We start from the raw sequence: 26,960 nt of genomic DNA on the forward strand, positions 1-26,960 counted from the left end.
CACCAGCCGCTTCCTGCCGACCAGCCGCGTGAGCGCAGGACGATCCTGTTGTCTGCTTTTGGGTGAAATTTTGCTGGCTTAAGAGGCACTCTTTAAAGAAAAAAATGTAGCTGAGCTACACTTTGTTGGTATTATCACCTAACTTTTTAAAGCACTGCCCCCTCCCCTCGCGCCCTCTTCCTTCTCGTTTCCACACTTTTTCTGCTGATGCGTTACTTACTCAAGTCCCTCTGAAAGTTTAGCCCTTTACTGCTTTGTAATGTCAAAAAGCGCTGGATTCAGCATCTCTGAGACGCTTTCAAATTCAGACATGGGGACTGGCCCCTCTTTGATCCACAGGTCCCACACCAAAGTATTTGAAAAACTCTTAAGGTGGATCAAGATCAGTTAGACCGTCTGCCTGGTATAGAGCGCTCAAATACTCAAAAGCGCAGATACACAGCAGGGGCACATCAGGGAGGAGAGAGAGAGAGAGAGAGAGAGAGATAACAGTGAGTATGCTTTGTCCTCCAATAGAAGCGGTGCAGGTTAGGGACGGATCATTTTAGCGAATGATTTTAACCAGTTATGAATCCGCTTATCGATGAAGGCTTTGCTGTTTGAGGAATAATGTGTTAAAAAAATGTCTCTTTAATTCCACTCAGCTAACTACAACAACGGCATTCTAAAGCTGAAAGCGTGCAGGGTTATCATGACGTACGTTATAGTCACTGTTGGGGGAATTTGATGCAAAGGCTTTATTGGCAGGAAAATGACATAAACAGAAATTTGCCTCTGAATACATTTTACATTTGTTGCGAGTAAGCCGACCACTTGTCCTCCTCACGTTCAAACGAGGGAGACGCATGAAAAATAAGCAAGAGACGTGTTGTACCTCCCTCCACCATATGTTGCTTCCCTACACTGCTTCCCTAAATATCCACCTCTATCCATGCTCAGACAAAGCAACATATTGAGAGGCTCTAATAAAAAATCAAATAGAAAAGTGATCAGAAAAATATGAAAGCAAAGACTCAGGTGACAGTGTTCTTAGTTCATCCTGAGGAACATTTATTTATAGAGCTGTAAATGGAAACAAAGTAAATAACATAGGTTTGCTATTTCATTTCACCTTTTTTCCCAGATTGCCAATATGCTCATTGGTCTCTACTCTAATGCGCTCACATACCACTATAGCCTGACAGTTAAACATGTTCACTACATTTTAATGCTATTGGCCTATAAAAATTGCTGGAAAGGACAATATTCTGATATGTTTTACTTTTACAAAACATGTTTTACATGATTAAATGATAATTTGATATAGATTATTTGTAGTGCTCATTACAAATGAGAACCACAAAAAGCAGAACTGTTACTAAGTGCATAATAAAGGATTTATAACCTTAATGAGGCACTGTACTCGCTTTAGATCCAGTAGCTGCAAAAAAGCATAATTAACTGTTTATAAATGCATAATAAAGGATGTATTGACTTTAAAAAGGCACTGTTCTTACTTTAGATCCAGTAGCTGCAAAAAAGCATAATTAACTGTTAATAAGTACATAGTTATTTGCTCATTACTGCATAGTAAAGTATGTATAAAGCAACTGTTATGTTTAGTAAAGAATTAACAAAGGCATAATAAGTAAGTGAGTCAGACTCAATGGATGAGTTTGTAATGCTATTATAAACAATTATAAGAAACTTATAAGGCTTTTATTAACGCTGTTAAACTGTCTATAAATGATTCTTATATATTTAATGTTAATAAGCATCTTATAAGGACTTATAAGGTTCTTATTACCTAATAACTAACGCTTATTACAAGGACCTTAATATAAAGCGTTACCGATTAGATTAGTATCGATATTTACCATCTAATAATTATAGCCTACATCTGTATTTCTTGTGCTCATAATTGTACTTATGTACTTACCAGTAATGGAAAGTGTTGGACAATCTGTGACTGATTAACCTTAAAACGGCCATAATATAGTAAACCATACAAAACCAACTGAGGGCTGGAGACGGCTTTACTTCCATATAAGTATTCATTTCGCATTTTACTGGTAACAAAGATGTGAATATTTGGACTGATTACAAAACAGTTATAATGTCAGTTATAATATGATAATGAACATGAACATGGATTGTTAATAATTCTGTAAAGAGGATTTGTATAGGAACAATTCAGCAGCGCTTCAACATTGGTAAGCACATGTTCTAACTGCCCATTCACAAATCAACGCCTATGCGAAAGTCATTTGTCTTCAGATTCACGAGAACAGTTGGGCAGTCAAGGAGTATTGATGCCACTAAAATCAAACTAGTCCTGTCTTCTCTGGCTTCATTAGGCCTCCAAACGTCCACTTATTGAAAGTCCCTGAAAATGAGCTGTGAAGGTAACAGAGGATCATTGAATTGGCACCTCGCTCAATATCAGCACTGGGAATGATAAATTGCTGTTGAAAGCTTATAGGAGGAACAAAACAAGGCGAGGGACTGGACAGAGTAATAATAATTAGAATGATTATACACTTTATTTATAGAGCACTCTGGAAAACAAATATTTCAGAGTGCTTCACAAGCAATAAAAGCAAGTTAGATTAATTTAAAGTAAAGGTAAGCGACTTTTACAGAGAAAGTCTATTACAGCAACTCAGCAAGAGGTCAACAAACCTGAAAGTGAAAGATTAAAGGTAATGCAAGGTAATATAACCAAACTAAATATACTATATATACTTACATTAGTACATCGGTAAAGTGTAAATGTAGAAGTCTAAATAAATGGGGTAGTGACAGCGTATTAGTGCCACTTAAGTTAAACTAGCTTCTTCTTCTCTGGCTAAGTTCTCATCCTCTGTACTTTATACCATCTGTTAGGAACCAATCAAATTATCACCAGATGCATACTCCCCTGTCACAATATTTTGTAAAAGTTAGTAAAACTAAAAAAAAATGTCCCCCCCTGTAGTCTTAGTAGTTACTCCTTTAAACGCAGCTACATTTTGGTTGTTCAGTAAAACACAGAACACACACACAGTACCTGGATTATATGCCCCTGGCACAGTGTTTCAGAATTTCATAGCAGTGTATGTTTCCAAGTTACCAACAACACACTATCTAACACCACCTTATTTGTGCAGCAAAACATTTTAGTGAGAGATAAAATACAGCACCAGTTTTTAGAAAAAATGAAGTTGCTGAGTGAGATTTAATCATCCTTCGACCTGTTACTCTGAAACACTCCCAGATATGTTGATCAACATGATCAGTAAAGTAATCACTCTGGAATTCTTACAGGAGGTTGCAAAATATGCTTCTTTAAAATGTATTTTTATTTCATATTAGCATTTTTTTCCAGCGACATGTGCTTCATAATGTCACTTTCTATTTAATGACAAAGATTTTAACGGCAGTGGGTAGCCGGATAATTTAGAGTTCACTCAGCAGCATTAATTCCAAAGATCTTCCCCTGAGGATAGACATCAAACAGAGCAGACAGAGACAAGCCTTCCTCTGCGGCTGCTCTAACATGAGCTAGCTGCTTGTTACCGAGCCTGCTGAGAGGCAAGAGGCAGGTTATTGGCTGAAATGTGACAATGTCTATGTCTAAAAAAAAAGATTATTGTAAAATACAATACAATGAAATATTATAAAGTTTATAAAGTTACTTTATTTATGTATCAAAATATAATTAAATGATAGGTTCACATTCTTACAACCCTCTGTCAAAACCTGGTGCAGATTGATGAGATGTGGGCATTTTCCAGACAGGGAGGGTCAAATGAAAACATGCAATTAGTTGCATTATGGGAAATGTAGGACCCAGTGTTTTTGAGGGGCTTGATCCATACTAGAAACTTAAAGTCAGGATGTTGCTGCATCTGCAGCTCAAAATTTGAATCATCCTTTGTTAAATGCCTTTTTGAGTCCCTTTAAGTAAGCGCAAAATTAAATCACTTGAGTTTCATAGTTCAGAAGAAGTGTTCTTTACACTCCAAAAGTGACCATAAAATCATTGCTGCTGTTGTTTACGAAACAAAACTTTTTGCTTATTTGTATATTTCTTGAGGACATTGTAGGGATGGGTGATGCAAACTACCTCACGCTACATATGCAGTTCTATGTGGCTTTGGCCCTTACCAACCATTCAAGCTTGATACACAGATGAGCAGTCAGAGCCATAGGGTACAAACAATGGATGGATTTATATTAATTATCTTTTTCCTTTTCTAAAATGATCTTAAAGGGTTGTTATTGTATATATCTACTGTATACACTTGTTGGTCTATGTCAGCATCTATGCAAACTATCAGCTTCTCCACATACTGCTAATAATGACTTATAATAATAACATCTGATCATTTTGGACAACTGCTTTTATAGAGATTTTACCAGAACTTTTTTTTCTTCCAAGATGCATGGAGAAAGAAGAAAGAGTTAAGAGGCCAGTATTCAGAAATTACTAATCGTATAAAGAACAACTTTATAGTAAGATGAATGCATTATAACTAATATGCTTCATCAGGGTCAAAATACAACTCAGTGTAAAGAACATTTGAATGACGGCTCACATCTCCCTCCTTTATGTTTTGGGTTGAGGTACAAGCGTTATACCAAGGAGCTTTGGTTGTGCTGTTGCTGGGTTTTTTATTTTACATTCAACAAACCCTGCCTCTGACATGGTTTAGACATATGAACACTTTATAAATTGGTATAAATATCTTTTGGTGTCTGTTGCTAACATTATTACAATATTTCAAGTCTCAAACCCTTTAAAGGAGAAATTTGCCCCTGGAAAAAGCAAGTGTCAGTCAAAGCTGGTGTTCTCTGTAATTGATAGAAGCAATAATATTTGAAATTGAAGCCATAGCTGTGGAGAAAGTTGCACAAACAGCTTGTGGTTTGGCCCATTCTACATTACTGCAACACCCAGCATGCATTGCATCCCTCTTAAAGGAACGGCCCAGCGAGAGACACTGGAGTGAAATACTACTTTTTCGCTGCAGGTAATGGCTCAGAGCGGTACAAAATCCGAAATACAACGAGAATATACAAAAAACTTTGGGTCTGCAGTGTACATTTCAAACCTGACGATTTTGGACGAGATAAGACTCAGTTATAAATGTGGAATGTCTGGGAGGCAAAACAGGAGAGCAGGCAGCGTTTCAGGGCACCTCATGGAACAAATTTTACAGTATGTGGTTTTTTTCAAATAAACACTGCAGACATCAGAGGCGGGTGTCCTAGATTGAGGAAGTGTAGTTTAGTAAGCTCCCTGGCCTCAGCCAGATGACGGATTTTACGTAGTCTGGCAGAGGTGTTTCAGGGCTCATTGGAGAAGTGAATAGCGTTCTCCAAAGGCACAGAGCGAAATTGCATTTTTTTTCTACCATAATGGCATTAGCTCTCCATGATAGCATGACAGGATTGAGGTTGGAAATCGGCAAAATGGACCCTTAACCCTTTAAAAATATGCTTTTTTAATTTTACCCGAATGTTTCTTGGAAGGAAAACTATGGAGACAAGCAAGCAAAGAGTTGGCTTGTTTTCTGGAAATGGGTACCAGTCTTTGATATATATGACATCGCACATTATTCATTTAGACAGCTGGGATAGGCTACAGCCCCACGCGACCCTGAACTGGATAAGCAGCACAGATAATGGATGGATGGATATTTCATTTACAATTAATATTTTGATCGATGGATATCAACAAATACTTTTATGAATACAATATTCTTGTAATTGTATCTATTATTCAGTGGTATAGCTAAATTATTACTTTACTGTATTATAATTGCTTACAGCAAAGTGTGCCACAGTTGCTGGTGAAAGCTTTCTGTTACCTGAGCTCCATCACGCTATAGTGATCTGAGGAAGACCATCAGGAGCTCAGCATTGGGGGAAATGAAGCAGGCTCTCATCTGTCTGCAGTCAGACCTTACACGTCAAATTGTCTGACCCCTGACACTGTGCAGAGGAAAGTAGGTGCTTGATAAGCTGTATTGTCAAAGGACACAGGAGAATCAAATCTTTTATGTCCATGTTTCCCAAAGGAAGGGAGTGTGACATGAGTTCCTGAACTGCAAATCTCTTTGTCAGTTGGTACAGTCTTAAAATTAGCAAAATAATGTAATGGTGTTTTTGGACTTAAGATAAATAGACCTTTAATCTAGAAAAGTAACCTTTCTGTGCTTCATTCAGTATGGAAGCTTCTTTCAGGCCAATTTCTCAGCTGTCATTGCTCCTCTAGAACAGAAACCAAATCACATCATGGCTTTTCTTGTAGCGTGGTTAGACTTCTCCCAACTATCAGGCATTAGATCCCTATAATTCTGTTTTGACACAAAATAAGCCTTTTGAATTTCTGTTGTTTAAGTTTGACTTACTGCACTCACCATAGTTTGGTACAATCCGTTTGATCATCTGACTGCTTGTTGTTTTGAGTGACATCCCACTTTGTTGGTGTTAAAAACTTTCTACAGCTCAAGGTTGAAGCTCCAGATGCACCCGCAAAGGTAAAATTAATGATAAATCTCCTCCAATGATAAAAATAAACTAATAGAATTCATAACACAATGCACTGAAAAGAACACTGGATAAGTAATTGGGGAAATAAAACAGTGATCCCAGCCTCTTCCAATCACAATGTTATCCTTCTGCTCTCTTACAGCTTGGGAGCAGGCTTAGCCCTGCTTAGCTTTTTTCACAAGTGCAGATGGATTGCCTGGGGTAGAATGAATTGCAGAAGGGAGGTGAGGTTGGACGAGCTTAATGTGCTAAAAGATTTGTGCACTACAACATACAACGTTATTAAATCCAAAAATAAAAAAAAACTATTGACGCTGGTCCTGGAGAGCAATCTAAAAGTGATAAAAGCATTAAGACATAATGGCATGAGATAAACAACACTGTTATTTCATTTGCAGATGTATCAAATATATCCCGGTTGTCTTCAGGTCACTAAAAGCTTTTCATTTCTTTTTATGTATAATTAGGTGTTACTAGAGATTTATTTAGTATGTAGACCAGATGAAACTTTAAATTTATCCAGAAACAAAATTGCTTGATAGATTTTAAGAAAAGAAGCATCACGATGCTTTTTTTCCCCCTAAAATTTTAAAAAGATAAGCATCACGATAAGTAAAAAAAATAAAAACAAAAAATTTATTTTTGTTTAAGTATGAAAAATTATATTATAAAAAAATCTAGAAAAGGCACAAAAAAGAGACTTAAAGAGAGCAAATAATATGTACAAAAAAACATGATCAAAGTTATTAGGTGAATGATCATTTCAGCCTCTCTTCCTGTGTTACTCAGGAAAGTAAAAACCTTTTTAAATATTTAAGATGTCACTTTCTTCCTCATTTATTATGCCAGTACACTAAAGATTAACTATCTAATATATTTTCCACATACTGAACATTGTAAATAGCATTTACAAAATGTTGTATAAATCCTGTATACATGTTTTGGTGGTTAAGTAAAACAGCAGTTGTATATTAGCTGCTCATCTTGTGGTGGGCGGGGTGATTGCTTCTCTGCCCTATGTCACCACCCTCATTAAAGTGGCACAGTGCAGCCCCCCTTAGACAATCAAGCCCGCCCTAACACACACGCCACCTATAAATCACCTTGTGAAAATCAATGGGCTTTAGTTAGCCTGGGACTCATTGTGTCCTTGCAAAGGTGTGAGATGAATTGAGATGAAGTTAGAACAGAACAGGAACAACATCCAACATAGGAAGAGAAAAAGAACCCAGCAGTGACTGTAGTTAGATTCACATTCAGGGAATCTGTGATAGTTGGTGTAGGTCAGTGACTCAGTCATTTTTTAATGCTAACCAGTTATGTAATGAAGTATTCAATGGTGCTGTTCATTTTCAGCTTAGCCTTTCTAACAGAAGGCAATAGAGAATGGGTCTGGTTGCCATTACCTTAGATTCTCCCTAAGATGGATGGAGGTCTTAAACCAAGCCTACCATATTGAATATTATTTTCTTTCAGGAAACTTTGGAAACCCTGCCCTCTACTTCTGCACAACGTCCTGCTAATTAAACCAGTGTAAACTACCCAATGTCTCATCTCCAGCAAGCATATTAAGCAGCATAAAACATATCTTATCAATCTGCATGCTGCCCTCAAGGCCATTTTAGATAATACATAGATAAATAAATGCATCTTAACAATAACTCTTTATAAAAGTCAGCTCCCAGAGGAACTACAGACTGCAAATTGAATTCATGTTCTTGCTATTGCTGATTGTATTTCAACTTTTTAATTCTTCATTACTGTATAACTTAATAAGTAAAAGTGTTTTTTGATAGATTACAACATATTGTTATATGGTGTCATTCTCATAATTAAACAATTTAATACATTAAAAATAGTTTTTCTATCAGGCGTCAAAGTGTTGTCTTTTAGTGTCGTTGTTGATGGAACTGAACTAAGCATGACAAATGAAGTGAAAGAAAGAACAACATTCTACGAATATTTATGGAGACAATTTACCGAAAAGTTATACTCAAAGTGAAAAACCCCTGTAGCATAGACACAGCTTCATTTATATGTATAATTGATCTTTATTTGAAATGGTCAATACAGATGTGCTATGTATGATAAAAAGCACCGTGAATTAAAAAAGGGTTAACATAAATTCATTTTTGAAACGTAATGGACATTTGGTAAAGCTTAGCAAAGTAACTCAAAAAGAAGAATGCAGCATTTAAAGGACAGTGAGGTTTAAACAGAAGAATACGAGAACAAATGAAATGAGTCTTAGAATGCTCTCAGAGAAGAGTGGAATGAACACAATTAACGGCAAGTGTGACTGAGCCTGATTCCTCACTCTGAGAGACAATTGCCCAGTCCAAATGTATTTGAAATAGTTGCTCGAAGTACACAGTTTTATTTAATTAAAAGTGAAGAAAGTCACTGTCCTGTTCAAATGCCCCCAGTGTCCTCCCACCTGCAAGAGACTATAAGGTGCCATTCTAGCTAGTGTGCCAATGTCCATCTGCTGTGTGTCCGCAATATCTCACTTCCAAGACTTTTATCAATTGTGTTATACATACACACAAATGCAACAATTTTTTTCCTTGTTTGCATGTCATTAACAACACAGAGAAAGGGGGGTACAAACAGAATGAGACAAAGAGTGAGTTAGGGGTTAAGCATATTTAACTTTATACCGGGAATACAGATGGAGGACAAAGTTGGATAGTAGAGTAATTAAACTGTGTTGAATACAGCCACTGAACAACTGTTACTGCATCAAAATAAGCAGCAAATGTGATTATATGACTGAAAAAAAAAAAAGGAAATCAAATTTCTCTAAAATTATTCTTAAATATTAAAATTACGGCTTCTGGTGGACATTGAAATCCTGATATGGATGTGTTTGAGCTGAGGGTAACCGGAATGTAAAACAGCTGCTTAATGTAGACATCTACTTTAAGAGGCACAAACAGAGCAGTGACATGGTGTTTATCTGAACTCTTGATGTTTCCAGAGAAACTTTGATCCACACATATTCAGTCTTTGCCTTTGGCATCATATGTAACAGTATCATCTTACAGTACTTCCTGATACTGATCCCCAAAAAAATGTTAACGGCAACCAGCATATATAGGGACTGTCTTTGAATGACGTCTAATCTGTTGTCACCTAATAGTCCAAGCAATAGCAGTAGTGTCAAAGCCAAGTTTAAAAAAACATCCATCTGGACTCGGGCACAGTGGAATACAGTCCAAACAATGCGGATACATTTCAATGTAATACAGTTTTCCAAACAAAAAAGAGGAAAGAAAAAAGGCACATGCAGTGAGTTTGACTGGAAGAGACAGTATTCATCTCCATCCTCCATCTTCTCTTCATTTGTTCTTGGCAGCCAGTGGTTTGCGGCTGATCTTCTTACTCTTGTCATTGTTCTTCTTTGGGGGTTCTGGGTTGGCCTGCATGTGTCTGCCATAGAGACTGAGAGGAGAGGAGGAGAAACAAGAAAAGGGGGGGAAATATTCGTCAGTATCACAAAGAACTATTTGATTCTCACACATAGGTGTCAATGAATAGTTATACGTCACATAGAAACATGTATCACTAAAAGTTTGCCTAGTAATAATAATAACTAATACATAAAATAGAACAAAATTAAAACACAGATTTCATTAAACACATATGATATAAAAACAGCATGTTACAAAGTTATAAAATAAGAACAAATTAAATAAATAGATAAATGACTGCAGCACATAAAATACCAATCAATCATTAAAAAAGGCCTTCCTATAAAAATCTGTTTTAAGCAAAGATTTTAAACCGGTAATGAGTTTGCCAGCCTAATGTCCTCGGGCAGGGAATTGCCTGGATCCCTGATCCTGCAGTGTTCAAGTGTTCACACAAAATACAATAAAATATTGGCCAAAAGGGTTGGTGGTAGTCTAGCTATTCAAAGATCCTAGGCAGGACAAAATGTATAATTAGAAAAGGTATATTCAGTCCAAATTTTTGGGAATCTTGCAAAAAACAAAAAACAAAAAACAAAAAAAAAAGGCTTTAGATGATGTTGGTATAGTGACAATCCAAAGAAGAGATCTCCTGTTACTGATGTCAAGCCAAGGCAAGGCAAGGCAAAAAAAACCTAATGATTTATGAATAGATTAGTGGGGCCTTCCAGTGATCTGTCCCAACAAATCTGAAATCAAACCAACCCACAATTATTCTAAGACCACTTACATACTGTAAGTGGTCTTAGAATAATTTTTTTAACAGCACATCCCCGTTCCATGCTGCCCATCCGTGTGCTCAGTGTTTTCAAAATACTGAAATTTTTATAGAAAACGCTCTCTAGGGCATTAGAGCAGGTCTGACCAATTGCTCTTGGTCACAAACCAACCAACAAACCAACAGACCAGGGAAGAATCCCTACCAAAAAGCGTGCATGCAATCCGAAAAAAATATTCAGATTTATAAAACCGTATGCATGCAGACCTAAACACAATGTTTCCTTTATAAATCACAATCCACCTGGAAACATGTGCATGTGGATCAGCCTCTTATTCGGCCCTCTACATGTCCACATTACACCTTAAATGGTCAATTCAAAGAAATTAAAAAACTAAATCACATAAAAAGATAAGAGAAAGTATTGACGCTTTGTTCAAGAATAAGCATGACCATTTCCAGCCATAGATTATACTTAATAGCCATAGGTTGGTAATTGTCTAAGTGTGGCCAAAACATTACCAGCAGACAATTACTGCGATCCTTACTAGCACAACAGTGACCAACAGTTTAACTGGAACAAATACACAGACACAATATTCACACACTATGCAACCTGTGTAGTCATAAACAGTGGACACACAGAGTTGTATGTTTGTAATAAGAGTCCATGTTCACGGTGGTGTCTTGCTCAGCAGTGGACAAGCAGACAAGTCCACTGCCCCCCACCCCCTAAAACATGCCCCTCTGTCTGTCACTTTTTATCTCCCATGGGTGTCTCTTGCTCGCACAGAAGAGAGAGAGAGCTCATTGGAGTGGAAACGACTTTTCTTTAGCTTGGTGTCTCTGTCTTCATCCCTGCAGCCTGTAACACGGATAATTGTGCCTTCGTGTTGTAAAACTGTAACTGTTAATGCTCAGCCCGGGTTTGAAAACAAGCTTTCTTAAAACAAGGAAATGTTTGAGCGTGTATGTGACGGGAATAACCAGGAATGAGCCAGTGGATAATAAAGCATTTGTATAGATGATTAATGGGAGGCCTATGTGGCTTCATTTTGCTCATCTGCCATGCTATAGAAACAAAGGGTCCACACCTTTTAAGAGGACAATGCAATATTTAAAGTATTTTTTAATTTAGACGGCCATCTGTTCATTACAGTCCTACTCATTAGTTACTGCATTCACACTTATTGAATAGATTAAACAGGATTATAAATACAAACACACTGCTACAATACTTTAGCTATATTAGACTTGTGTACTTTATATATTTATATTTTCTTCTTAATAGAAGAAAATAAAAACAATCCGGTCGCTTTCCTTTTTAGACTGTCTTCATCTGGATTGATTTTCACTTATGTTTGAAGTTGTGTCTGTAGTCATCGATCTTTTCTGTTTGTTCAGCCATGGTTGAATACCGTTTACTCGAAGCGCTTTCAGAGACAGGAAAAGCAGCTGCCTAGCTCCGATTTTCTTTCCACGAAAGTCGCACCAGACACTCAGTCTGTAATACTTCAAGGCTTTCATCAGTGGGCCATAGGCTCAAACACCATTTTGTTACCTCATTCGATGACAGATAGTGACTTAACAGACATTTCAGTCAGACTACTCGCGTTGTTACAGTTTGAAGTGTTTATTGCAGCAGCAGAACATAGCTTGTGTTTGGCGTCTAGGCTCCGACCTCATCACTCTTCGCAGATTTATTTTACATGCAGAAATTGAGGAGTGATGTGATAATATTTTAAACCCCCTATACGGAGCCTGCAGATGGATGCTGGGGTGGTAGTGGGGCTGAAAGTAAGAGCGCAGTACTGCATGGCAGCGATGGCAATGACAGAGCAGAGGGAGAGACTGGAAATCTTGCAGCTTAAATAGACCGCCAATTGGGAGGAAGTGTTTGTCAGGTGATTGTGGAAGCGACGCATATCAATTATTAAATCAGTGCAGCTTGAGTTGTCTGCCTGAACTAGCTCACAGGCGTTGCCCCATTAATTTAAAAGATAATCCTAAGTCCTCTACACACACTAATGTTAGTCACGGAGAACCACAAGGTTGGGTGCTCGGACCCATTCTTTTCACCTTATATATGTTTCCTTTAGGTAATATCATCAGGAACTGATTTTCATTGATATGCTGACGATACTCAATTATATAATATATACAATTATATAAGTGCTACTCATTGTGATTCATGTTGGGCCTCTCTTTAAATAACTTAACAAAGAGTCGGTCTAGACCTGCTCTTTCTGCAAAGTGTCTCGAGATAACTCTGGTTATGATTTGGCGCTATACAAATAAAATTTGATTTTAAATTTGATTAGATACTTGGAGCCAGGTGAAAGCAATCAGTTAACCAAACTCGAGGCATGCCTTAAGAATATAAAGACCAGCAATTTTCTGTTACTTAACTCAGACAAAACTGAAATTATTGTTACACCTAAGACATATGTTGCCTAATAATATAGCTATAGTACCCTAGATGGTATCATCCTGGAATCCAGTACCACCGTACGGAATGTAGGAGTTCTATTTGATCAGATTTGTCATCTAACCTCCATATAAAACAAATTTAAAGGATAGCCTTTTCTCACCTACGCAATATTGCAAAAATCAGACACATTCTGTCTGAAAATGATGCAGAAAAACTAGTCCATTTATTCATTACTTCTGGACTGGATTATTGCAATTCCTTATCATCAGGTTTATCTGATAAGTCTCAAAAGACTCTTAAGCTGATCCAAATGCTGCAGACTGGTACAACAAATAGGAAAAGAGATTGTATCTCTCCTGTACTAACTTCTCTGCACTGGCTCCCGGTAAAATCTAGAATAGAACTTAAAATTCTTCTTCTAACCCTAGAAAGCTCTTTCTGTGCTCTTAATGTTTAGGCACCATCATATCTTAAATAGCTTATCGTGCCCTATTTCCTGTCTAGAACACTGTGAAACACTCTCAGAATGCAGGCCTGCTTATGGTAGCTAAAGTCCCTAAGAGTAGTATGGGAGGTAGAGCCTTCAATTGTCAGGTCCCCTTACTTTGGAATAATCAACCGGTTTGGGTCCAGAGGCAGACACCCTCTCTAATTTTAAGAGTAGGCTTAAAACTTTCCTTTTTGATCAAGCTTATAGTTAGGGCTGGCTCAGGTTTGCATTGGACCAACACCTTGTTGCTGCAATAGGCTTAGACTACTGAGGCACTTGAGACACCAAGTTCGGTGTGTGTATGTCCCCCTGTCTGTCTGTCTGTCTCTATACATCACTCTTTCTCTCTGCCTCTCCCTCTATCCCACTTTCTCAGTCCATTCAGTCGCGGCAGATGTCTGTTCTCCAATGAGTCTGGTTCTGATCGAGGTTTCTGCCTGTTAAAAGGAAGTTTTTCCTTGCCTCTGAAGTACTTTCTCATGGTGAATAAATAATGGGTCTCTCTCTAAATAACATACCAAAGAGTACGGTCTAGACCTGCTCTTTGTAAAGTGTCCTGAGATAACTTTTGTTATGATTTGGCACTACATAAATAAAAATTGACTTATTGATTGATTGATTGACATAGAGTGTACTTATAAGAGGAGTAGTAATAAGTAGTTTTCTTACTTTCTGAGAAGGATATTACAATTTCCTTTCACACATTGACACTAAACAAAATGGAATTTCATCGTGTGCAAGATAAATCGTCATAATGTAAAACAATATCAGTGGCCAATAGAGGATTTTTTCCACTGTCCACCATGTGACAGTGGCTAGAGCAGCCTCAAACCACCTCAAACAAGTATTCCAACAATAAGTATACTAACCTTCATTGTTTAGATGTCATTTGTAATTTGGCTAGAAGAAATGTTGACCGGTTGGTTCGATTATTTTTTCTGAGAGGATTTCTCCTTTTATTTCTATGACTGCAACACATATTAGCTTTTCAAATTCAGGGGTCGCCAGGATACCGAGTTCAATGTTTTTTTTAAGGATTTTAATGTATCAGAGACGAAGGATGCGTACCTAGCAACATCACACACCCACCCACAGACACACAGACGCACCAAACGCACTGTCAGTCTATGATTGAAGTCTCTTGTATTCTATTCTCCTCTTTCTGCCTCCATCTCATGTCAACACTTTCAACTGGGAATTAAATGCTGCCAAACCCCCTAATATCTACTGCCCATCAAAACCCCTGCAGCCCTACGGCAGACAGAAAGAAAAAATAGAGACATGAAGGGAGAGACAGTGATACTGCCAGTGGAAGACCTTGTTTCTTGCAGGAGACTACTCTGTATTCTAACACAAGCTCATTTACACTTGCATTACCGTCAGCCATCTTGATTTATTTCCTATATACCTCCTATTTGGAGATGTATGCCTATATGCAGTTTTTAGACCTAATGCCAATCCTTTAGTCTGCAGGGATACATATTTGCTGAAGAGAGAGGTCAGACAAAGGTGGTCCTGGGACTCTGTAGAGCCCCCCTATTCAGCTGGGTGGCTATGTCCCAGTGGAGAAAAGGGGACAAGGGCATGGTGGACAACTCCTGGGAGTAGCAGAGTGTCTGGAAGCAGTGGGGCCTTGGGACAGTTGACAGTTTTAGCCATGCTAACAGAATGGCTCTAGGAGAGACAATGCTGTTCGTTTTGTCTGTCGGCTGGTCGGTCCACAAGCAGTCAGTCCAGACTGAAAGATCTCAACATCTATGGTTTGGCATGAAATAAAGTATCGACATCCACGGTTTCCAGATGATGTAGCCTACTGACCTTGGTGATGCCCTGACGTGTCCTTTAGCACCCCAAATCAGTCAATGAATGAGTTTATTTGTGCTATCATATAAGATACCTGAGAACCCACCACCTATCCACTGATGACGATATAGCCTCTGGGGGTAAAGGGGCTTCCAGTGTAGCCAGCGGCTATTCTGATCAGCAATACATGCAATGACAAGACTTACTTTTCCATGCACTATGCTTTAACACTAACTTATACAATGCTATTGCAACTCTAGCCAAAGGCTAATAATTGCTAAATGCTTACACCAACTGCTAATGCTAGCCACTAATGGTGTAGAATTGCAGAGTTTCCAAGAAAGGGTTTGGCTTAATAGATGGTACAAAACAATATTGTGTAAATGAACAGAGTCTGGAGCTGCTCAATAAGAACGGGACTTTCATTTTGAGTTCTAATTGTACGAAAAGCAAGACTATTCATTAAGTGGCCAATGCAGCAGACTCTGTGCTGTCATTACAAGCTAGTGTTAGCATAATTGTTGGTTCCCAGCATTGATAGATTGAGGGAAGAGGATGAGTGGAGGAGGGGAATTAAATGTCACCGTGTCATGAAGGAAAAAATAAATCAATGTGAAGAGGGTAGAATCATGCAGAGTAATTGATGGACCGTTTACACGCACGCACACACAAAAAAATGGATTTTAATAATTTCCTTTTACTACTCGTATGTATAGTGTACGCTGCTGTGTTGGTAAGTCATACAATCATACTCCATCTCTTGTCCTTGTGACAATTGAAGACTGACATGGAGGAGAGCATGAACAGAATAATGAGGAAGATGAGAGCATGAGGAGGGACACTGTGTCCTATTTTAATCGGATCAACATGACCAGAGACAGACTAAAGTAAACTAAATCCCCTTAAAACACAGCACAAAGTTTAATGAGGCAGGCTGGCCTCACATGAGAAAAGCTTGTCTTTATGGAGCAGTCTGGTTAACGGCAGGTGTACTGATTTTGGTGTCATCCATCCATCCATGCATCCATCCATTATCTATACCGCTTATCCTGTTCAGGGTCGCGGGGGGCTGGAGCCTATCCCAGCTGCCATAGGGCGAGATTTTGGTGTCAGTAAGTCAAAAATCCCAACTAGTCTCTAAAGAATGATCTAGGCGACGTGCTGCAGAGATCGCAGCTGACACATACTGTAGGTCTACAATAGTTGTTTGAAGTTTCTATTCAATTCAGTATTACCACTAAACCATTTTCCTGAAATAGGACCTGTCCAGGGTGTACCCCGCCTCTCAGCCAATGACAGCTGGAATGGGCTCGGCCCATGGGGGTGACGAACATAATTTTACAATTTTTGTGACCACAGGGATTGCAATAAAGAATTGTCTTTATGTGGAAGGAATACAGAATCAGCAGGTGGAGTCAGGTCGAGCTTTAGGAGTGCCCGGTTACACAAGCCCCTCTCATCCTTTTTAAATCAGCAACTGGTGGTACAGTGGTCAGAGACTGAGGTCTTACAGAGACAGAAAAAAGTCCCAAAATACAGACACTACACACCATATATTAAGGTGCGGTATGTGGTCAAACTATCATAGTGCAGTTCAAAGCTGATCAGATTGTTTTTTTAGAGAGTATAATCTTATAACACATGTATGTTGTGACCGTGCTCTCTTGTCCTTTTGTGTCATTCTACTCACTATGTGCAGTCTGACATTTAAGAAAAGTGAGTGCTTCTTTCTTTCTTAATCTTACTGGAAGTCTATGACATTGTAAGTACAAACACTAGACGTTTAATGCTCTCTGTTCTTTATACACTGAAGAGGCCAGAACCCAAAAAAACACAGGATATCTAACCAACCGAAACACTTTAAAATACACGCAAGCACACATATCAATGATAAAAACAGATTCTTTATGCTTTTATACAACCAATACAACACACAAGCTACAGATCAACATAAAGATTTCCCATTTCTTTTAAAAGTGAGTGAGTTTGTGTGTCTGTGTGTGCGTACATCTTCAGTGATGAGCTGTTAGGGCCAATTAAAGGCAGAAGAAGAGAGGCGAATGGATTCAGATTCTTGATGATGTCTTTATGGAGCTTTGCTATTCCATACGGCTTAATTAATCACAGCAAAGTTCTTTGTGTGTGTGTGTGTGTGTGTGCGTGCGCGCAAAGAGATTTAAAAGTTGGTTTCTTTACCCATATGTGTGTGTGTGTGTGTGTGTTACAGAGCTAAAAATATGTATGTGTGCGTGTGTGATAAATGCGCTGGGAGGCCAAAGGCCATTGATCTGATGGGGGCCTTCCTCTCGCCGCCACCTCATCTTCACAAGAGCTGCCAAGCAATTTAGTAGCTCTTTTACAGGCAGGGAAACATTGGTAGAAAGGAGAAGAAGTTGGAAAGAAAGCATTGAAAATAAGGAAGAGAGCAGAGAAGGGGAGGTAAAGGCAGAGGAAAGCAAAGGAAGAGGAAAGCGGTTGAAAATATCCTAATTAAGATTCATGACAAACAACTAGGTCTTTAAGCCAATGTTGGAAAGGCTCTCTGCCCTTATCATTAGTTACTAACATTTCTTGCTGACCCACCAGTTCCCTCAGGAGATTCTGTGGTTATGTTTAGGCAACAAAACCACTTTAGCTAATGTCTTAGGAAGATTGTGATTTCGCTCAGATGTAAATTAAATAATGTAATGTCTAAAATCACTGCTGACTTTTTTCTGTATTAAACGTAACCATTATATAATGCTGCATTCACTATTAGTAAATAGTGTATAGAAAGATTGCCTACTTTGGTGAAAAAAATAATAATACATTGAGAGTGAAATTCTCGTGATTAGTTCAGTGTCAAAACTTTTGTGGGGTTCCAGATTTACATTTAGTTACAATGGTGGTAATAAAGGAAATTCAGTTGCCATTATATTTAAACAAAATATACAGTATATTTGTAATTGTAATTGTAAGTGGACTGACATTTTCTAGTGTCACAGCATTTCCTACTGTAACCTCTTAGTGGTTTTTGTTTTTTACAAGGGCATTGTGTCAAACAAGACCAAACCTCAGGGAAACAAACTGCATAATTGTAAATGTAGAGTTTATACTTTTAGTAGAGATACACTGGATTCTCAAAGAGCTGCTGCAACACTTACTTTACACAGACTTGAAAACAACTGTGAGTTACACACAGAAGGAATATTTTCTATGTCACAGGAGGCCACAGGACTAAAATAGCCAACATCCTTGTCCAACCGGGCACTGAGACAGATATGGATGTGATAATCAATCAAGCACAGATCATTATTTGCTGATGTTTGAGATATGTCTTTGATGATAATTTTAATAATCTGAGGCTAATCACTATTTGTGCATTTTGTGCTACTTGACAGTGACTGAAAACTTGCTCATTTGTCTTTAATAATGAATGGACTGTGTGCAATATAGTGGTTTATTAGATGATTAATTTTTTGGACATTGTGTTACCAAACAAATATGCCCCTTTACACTCTTTAATACTGTGTGCACTGTGTGGTAAGTGAGTCAACAACAGACCACTTAATAAACAAGTGGCAGCCCGCTGCTTTAATTGATAATACGACTTGACAATTCGACAAAGTTAGAAGTTAAGAGTTAGTAGTAGGGCTGTCGACAAAGAATCTAAATCCTATTATATAACCGAAATTTGAAAGAAAGAAAAATGGATATTCGATTATTAAAATTATTTTCCATGTGAAAAGATGTGAAAATCTGCACTAACACGGCTGTCTTGCGAGCTCTTGCGTGTTCTTGCATGTCCTCATGCACACTCTCTTGGTAACGGAGCATCTTTGAATGCACGTATCACTTTATACGTTAATAATTATATAAGCTGAAACAAGCTAATACAACAACCCTGGGGCGTGTGGTAATGTTTCCAGAGAATTCAAATCTCAGCCCGTCCTGAGAGAGAGATTCTCATACCGAGCATAACAGATTTTTTTAAAAGCCATGTTTACGTTCAAATAAATATACCAGTCACAGCATAGCTCGCTCGGAGCGCTGAATATCCGTCCTACCGTAACCTTATTATTTCATTTGTTTATTGTGCAAGGTGTAGGAGGCCTACAATGATATTTTAAAAGGCAAGTTTATGTTGAAATAAATATATCTTTGCAAGAAAGTTTGTCTACTGTGTATTGGTATTCCCTCTTGGGGACATATTGCCCAAAAATAGATGTTTGAATAGTTGGAAACCAAGTAATTTTTGGCCAATTTTGATAGCACTTGTAAGTAACCATGGTGATCTAACCAGGGTAGAAGAGAGCCAGCTTCATGACACTTGACCCTGGTTTTAGGCTCAACTGACCCGGCTTAGCCTCTAATCTTGCTTCGTAGTGCACCCTAGAGGTTCCACACACTATTATTCAATTTCAGTTAAAGGTCCTATATGTAACTTTAACTTTCAGAAAATCCTCATTCCTAGTGACACAGTCTGCCTTTGAGTGAACTGCAGTCCATCTTCTTGTACTCGCTCGCACGCATGAACGAGCATCCAGGGTTTTTTGCCGAAGACACACGAAACTGAGCATGCTCAATCTTGGAACTCACTGGCTCTGTTTACTTTTCACTGATGAGATGTGTTTATTGACTGTCATCATTTTGCCCGGCATCATGTTGTCCAAAACAAACACTGTTTGTCATAATACCTAAGTGAGTTTCATGTTAGCTGGCGAAGTTATTTGTCAAGCTAGACTGACAGCACTGACATACATACTCAGATAGTATTTTGATTGTCATAATACCATAATGGTAGCGAGCATGCTAAGGTTAGCCAACTAGCTCTAACATAAATACGCTGCATGACTCCAGCATTGTGCTTCGTAACCAAACGGCAAATTACGCCGGCAAACCAGCAAATCATCTTAAGCGTTAGCTAACATTAGCCAGGCAGGGCACGGTGGCTGGAAAGAGCTGGGATGAAGCACTGGTGCTGTGAGAGAAAAAACCCTGCACTCGGTAAGAGAAAAAACACTGGACGCAGGTTTTGTTTCTATGACAACAATAAGTTTTACTTACTATAGAGCTAACAACAAGCTTACAACACGTAGCAAGAAAGCCAGTTGTGGGTCTGTTTTGATCACCAAAAGCAATCGAAGGTATCTCCATGAATCGCATGCCCTGCCGATTTTGACCCTAGATTTCCCCGACATCGGTCACATTCCTGTTTGGTCAGACAAGTTTCACTAGATAAAACATTTTTTTGTGTACTTTGTGTTTATGCCGGCTGTTTGTTGGCATTATCCGTCTCCCTTTCACAGCTTGCGTTGTCTCGTATTGCACACTGTTGACTGTGGTGGTGGAGAATGAGCTCTAGGCAGAGGTACTCGCGCAAATACGTCACATCCTCTTCTTTTGCGGAAAAAGCGTACCGAGTGCTCTACATAGAAATTGGCCGACAGGCTGCTAGAGGCAATGGAGGGAGTTGGGGAAGGTCTCAATTTTTCAGTTCCTCTACTATCCCTTCACACATTGGCAATAAATGAATACATGTAAAATCTTACATATAGCCCCTTGAAGTTAAAAACAAACAAACAAAAAGTCTACAAAAATGAGTTCTTATCATTGTTCATCTTTACATGACTGATGTTTATCTGTGCCTTTCACATTTGTGGTGAGAAATGAGTGTTGCTAACACACCAACATTCCGATGTCATGATGTCTCAAAGCTTCCTCCAAAGCAGTGTATTTAGTGGTATGATAAAGTAATGCAGCTCTTTAAGGTGATGCAGTATGGTGCACTCTGTCCAAATTTGTTAGTTCTGAAGTTTTGTTTTATAGTTGCTGTAACTTCAAACCAGGAAAGTCTAGCTTTAGAGTTTTAAATACAAGGTAAAGGTGACCCTTCTAAATTTAAACTGTTCAGTTCATGAAATCACAAATCTACTAGTTAGTGGCATCAAGATTATTCTGGGTGAGATTTAGAAACAGTTTTTACATGTTAACAGTTCATAGGGAAACGCAGCTCCACTTCTGTTCTTAATCGCCTAACTACTTTGCCTCAGCTCAGGATCACCTACACACAAGAACGATGTTGTCTAGTCAACAAGCACACCTTTCCTTCAGGACAGATTAGTTTTTCAAAAATGCTCGCTTGGTGTGGCAAAATCAAAACAATAATCAAACCAAAACAAGGAGACTTGCCAAGATATACCATGCCCATACTCCTTTTAAGAGGATGCCTTTCACACAACTGTTTCCATGCATAATGCTTGGTAACATTCAGAGAATACTTCCTCAGAAAGCTTAAGAAATTTGTGTCTGCCAGTCTCTCGGACTGCAGTCAATCCTGTCTGATTTGTTTATCGGGAACCAACCATGACTCAGCCGTTGATCTGGAGGGCTTCATTCTGGTGAGGATGGATCTCACTACTAACTCCAGTAAGAGTAAGGGATGTGGTGTGTGTGCGTGGTGTGCAGTTGTAGTAATCCTTTTGTTGTCTATACTGCACCATCAGCTGATGTCAAGGAAGCTGCAAGCACTATACACAATCTGATAGAACAGGCTGAAGCAAAGATTGCCAATGTGGCCAAGTCAATAAGGGGTGATTTCCATCTCTGCACATCGATGGAACTTTTACCTGTGAACTATCAATATGTAACATGCTCTTTTTGGTAAGAGCATGGGGGAGGAGCTAGAGAAGGTGGAGAGCTTTAAGTTCCCCAGAGTTCCTATCTCAGCTGACCTCACCTGGTCCACAAGATTCTCCTATCAGTTGGGGAAGGCCCAGCAGAGACTCTACTTCCTCAGGAAGCTGAAACAGGCTGACCTCCCACGACACCTGCTTATCAACTTTTATTGGGCCACCACTGAAAGCCTCCTGGCCTATTGCTGCACTGTGTGGTTTAGAAGCTGCACAGCAGAGGACAAGAAGGACCTACAGCAGGAGGTGAAGGCGGCAGAGCGGATGATTGGGACTACACTACCACCCGTCATTGACACATATACTGGCCAGTTCCGTAGGAAAGCCAGCTGTAATATAAAAGATCCCACCCATCCTGGCCACAGTCCCCCTTTCCCTCTGGAAAGCGATACTTTACAATTAAAACAAACACTAACAGACTAAAGCCGCTTTCCCACTGGTCAAAAAACCCACTAACACCCGCTAACACCTTTGCTTAATGGGAAAGTTACACTCCTATTAGCATTGATGGGAACACAATACGCGTGTCGACATGCTAATCTGGCGTGATGCTATGCTCCGTCGGTAACTTCTGCACTTGAACATCGTTCCAAATTTGTCGGCGCCGAGTTTGATACACAGACTGTGAACGAGTAATAGATAGAATAAAGACTTAACCACCATAACATCTTCACGTTTCCTGAGAGTTTGTGACAGCAGACAGCAATGGGAAAAGAGACAATTGGCATCTATAAGTGGGTCTTCCCGGGTCTGAAAAACCCGCTTCAACACACAAATTTGGGTGGGAGAGGGGCATATGAAACAGCTTCTTTTCACAGGCGATTAAATGATCTGTCTAATGAGGCAGCATGTGCCTTGATAAATAGATCATTATCAGGTTATATTCAATTCAGAATATAATTTAGAAAAACAAAATAAGACTGCAAATGTTTCTGTATAGACAAAACATTTTTATCATCCATTTTCAACCATGATGCCAGGAACCTTAAATACACACCACAATTGTTGCCAATGATTTGACTGTTTTTATTGTAGATTTGACACTGTTGATTATGCAACACAGAAGGCTGAGGCAGTTGATAAAGTCACAAGCCTATTAGCAAGAACCTCCAGGATAGTACTGGATGAGGTTAAAGAACAGTTCTTACATGTTAACACTGGCAAATCTCAGGGTTGTGGTGTCATGAGCAGTGAGGTCTGCAAAGAACATCAAAAAAATACATAAAGATCCGAACACCAGGAAGCTCCCGTAGAGGGTTTTATTCAGCACAAAGTGACGTTTCAAGCCAACATGCTCTTCCTCAGACTTTTGAACTGTACTGTACTGCGAAGAACCTGATGAAGCAATAACCTCAATTATGACGCCCAGGTTCCAGGCAGACTGAGGGTATGAGCTCAGCTGGTCCAAGCTGGTTATTGATCTGTGGTTGCATAGAGGGACTGGCTGGGATGACAAGGAACTCAGTCTTGGATAGCTTGAGCTGAGGATGGCGTTCTTTCATCCATTTAGAGATATTGGCAAGGCATGACAAGATCCGTGCCGAGGTTGAAGTGTCCTCTGGTGGGAATGACAGGAAGAGCTGGCTATCATCCACATAGCAATGGTATGAGAAACCATTGGAGTGAATGATTGCACCAAGTGAGGTGGTATATATTGAAAAGAGAAGGGGACCGAGCACTGACCCTTGAGGCATCCCTGTGGATAAGCTGTGGGGTTTGGACACTTCTCCTTTCCAAGATACACTAAAAGATCTCCCTGAGAGGTAGGACACGAACCAGAGGAGGGCAGATCTTGAGATATCAAGCTCAGAGAGAGTGGAGAGGAGGATTTGGTGGCTCACTGTGTCAAAGGCAGCTGACAAATCTAGCAGCAATAGAGCTGAGGACCGTCTAGCAGCTTTAGCCAGACACAGTGATTCAGTTACTGACAGTAGTGCCATTTCGGTAGAGTGGCCTACTAAAACTGGGTGTACACACAAAGACAGAAGTATGCATACACAATCTTTTTGTCAGATTCATAAGGTCGCTTTTATACCAGATTCTGATTATGAATGCCAAAAAACAGCAATGAATTTAGGTCAGGACAAGATTGTTACAAAGACACCTCCACATTTGATGGCTTTGTAATTAAATGACACTTATGTTGTATGCTGAAAATATTCATTGTTTGACATTGTGTGTGTGTGTGGATAAGAGCCCTAAGGGGGTGTAGTTGTTTGTCACAAAATAAGTCCACAATTACTTCTTACAATGGCTGAAGGGGTCCTTGATGAGATTCATTTCTGATTCTTTAGACTCGGTTGGTAACAGGCAATGCAGTATGGATATACGCACTTCTTAATGTTGTTTTTCTTGAAACTTTCTTTTCAAAATGTAATTAAGATACTAAAAAGTAAATAAAAGGCAGTGATTTTGTTAGAATTTATTTTATAGCATTATCAGTAAATCAGAAGCCATGCAGACTTGCAGGCGGTGCAAATGTGTGTGAGAAGGAGCGAAGAGGGGTGGGGGGATGGGGGTTGGACATGAGACAGAGGTTGCAATATCAGCCCTCCAACTGTAAAACCTTCTCACTACGGGGCTCTGTAGCAGCAATCTTTGTTAGTCATTTATGCGTGAATATAATTAGACAGCAATTGAGAGGGAAGGACTGAGCAATAAATCCAGCACAACTTATCAGACTTAGTCGAGCAGAAATGGCTGAAAATTACATGAAATGAAAATAAAGAGACACAATATGTTGTATGTTGCCGTGAGGATGATGTAAGCTTCAGTCAGGTTGCAACTGTGTTATAAACCTGATTTCCTACTCTACCACTGACCACTGGTTTGTACTATATTCAGTACACTGTGAAATCAGCTTTGAAACAAGTGTGAAATATCGTAGGTAGGTAGTAGGACAGAATTATCATGATGATTGAGTGCTTCATCACCTAACCCTTCAGCACAACAATAACTCTTATTCCAGAAACTCGTAAGATCTGTTGAGGCCTGTTTTTAACAGACAGGCAGATGGGAGGGAAAATCAGAGGAACAGGAAACAGCTAATAATTAGACAATTTCATTTCCATATTATCAGCAAGATATAACAGAAATAGTTCAGTCAATAACAATTCAGCAGAGCCTGTCTGATATAAGAGGACAATAGCCTATTAAATACATTCAGTATTAGCCTAAGCAGACATTTCAGGAGAGAAATGTCTAAAGATATGTTTGAGATTATTAGGAAATCTTCATGACAGTATCTTCATTACAAAGCTTGCGCACAGTAGAATATGACTGGTATGCTTTTTTACATATCTTTGTCACAAATCTTGTTCCTACTCTTATTTTTCTTATGCCCAACACCCCCTATTACTCTTAATTAGTCTGCAGAAAGTCACAACTCCTTAATGGCAAGCTAATTAGCTATTAGTGACAAGGCCTACACAGCCCAAGTTCCCTCATCTGTTTAAACAGATGCTGCATGTGTTGTAAGAGAACTCAATTTGACAGTAGTGAAAAACACTGTACTGCACAAAACTGTACCCATGTATAATATTAACAGTGGGCCTGGTGTTATCCATTCATTTATTTCAATGAGACAAATTCCTTATATTAAGGAGATGTTGGATTTTAGTAGACGATATGCATGTACTCTTCCTCAGTGACCATCTATTAAAGTCATTTCAAGAACTCGCATTGGGCTTGAAACAGAAAATGCAAAGACAATAACACAAAAATGTTACAAAATGTAAGATGATATGGAGAGAGAAAAGTAAATAAATATATTAGTGTATTGTGGGAAAGAGGGGTTTCTCTCTACAGTATGTTAATCCGTCATTAGCTAGATAGTCTGGCGGCTCTCGGTCAGGATAACAGGATTGTTAATGAAGCTGCTATGACAGGTAGGATATCCTCAATCTCTCCCTCTCTCCGTCTTTCTATTTCTTTCTTGCACACACACAATAATTAAAAATTATTAGATAAAAAAATGTGTTTGATATTTTTAGCTTGGATGAAATATGTTACTTCACTAAAGTCATGTTTTCTTGCTTAGCTGTGAACGTCACAATGGAAAGACCTGTTAAACAGTCACTGGAAGTAGCTGCCAGTTAGGCCGTTTCACCTCCCAACATCTGCTCCTCAAATATAGCAAATGGATATAACAATCCATCCTTTCTGACTATGTGCTTAGGACAGTTTCAAATTGACTGTCAACCACATTATCAACTGTGCAAAAGTGCACATGTAAACCTATGGGAAGCTGGCCAAATTCAAAACACAAAGGGGTTCAATGTGCTTCAAAGAAAGTAGTCTGTACTATTTGTCGTCAGACCACTTGTTAGGGATAAATGTCTCCAAACGCTCCAAATGGCTACATTGAAAGGTGTGTTTGGAAGGTACATTTTGAAAGTTATAGTGTGCTTCTTGATCTCTCTCCAGAAACTCAAGGTCTTTTGGGTCATTGTGATCTGTACAACATGAATGGTACAAACAGGCTGAGCTTCAACTCTTTAAAGAGAGTCAATTGTGCTGTATCCCTATATTTCCATCTTCACCAACCACAGTTTGAATAGGCAGTGATTGTCTGTTTCAAAAAGTTACAACTACTGCCAGTGTATCTGTCTGTGTATATGCGGGTGCTGAACTGTATAGTTGACCCTGGCCTCCGACCCCCCATTGGAGGAACAATACAATTTCTGTAAAGTAAAGGAGAACAATCTTAATACTGCTTTCAATTTTACTATCAAGATTCAGCCAACTAATTTATACTGAAACTGGTGGTGCAGAGAGGTGTGTGTGTGTGTGTGTGTGTGTGTCTGTGTGTTCAGAGGGTGAGAAGTTGAAGGACATTTAGTCAGGTGTGAATTAA

The 26,960-nt window shown here is 38.9% G+C and overlaps 1 protein-coding gene across 2 annotated transcripts in view; it reads right to left on the bottom strand.

Moving 5' to 3' along the window:
- Positions 1–9,294: 9,294 nt before the first annotated feature.
- Positions 9,295–26,960, bottom strand: part of rsu1 (Ras suppressor protein 1) — a 37,084-nt gene continuing 19,418 nt past the window's right edge. For both annotated transcript variants that reach the window (XM_069667355.1, XM_069667354.1), the window contains exon 9: positions 9,295–9,963. In XM_069667355.1, coding sequence (XP_069523456.1) covers positions 9,861–9,963 — 103 coding nt within the window. In that variant the 3' untranslated portion in view covers positions 9,295–9,860. The remainder of the gene's footprint in view (positions 9,964–26,960) is intronic.

This window comes from Semicossyphus pulcher, unplaced genomic scaffold, assembly GCF_022749685.1.
Source record: "Semicossyphus pulcher isolate SPU_LCO1_2020_fin unplaced genomic scaffold, fSemPul1.0.p SCAF_18, whole genome shotgun sequence".
Lineage (NCBI taxonomy): Eukaryota > Metazoa > Chordata > Actinopteri > Labriformes > Labridae > Semicossyphus > Semicossyphus pulcher.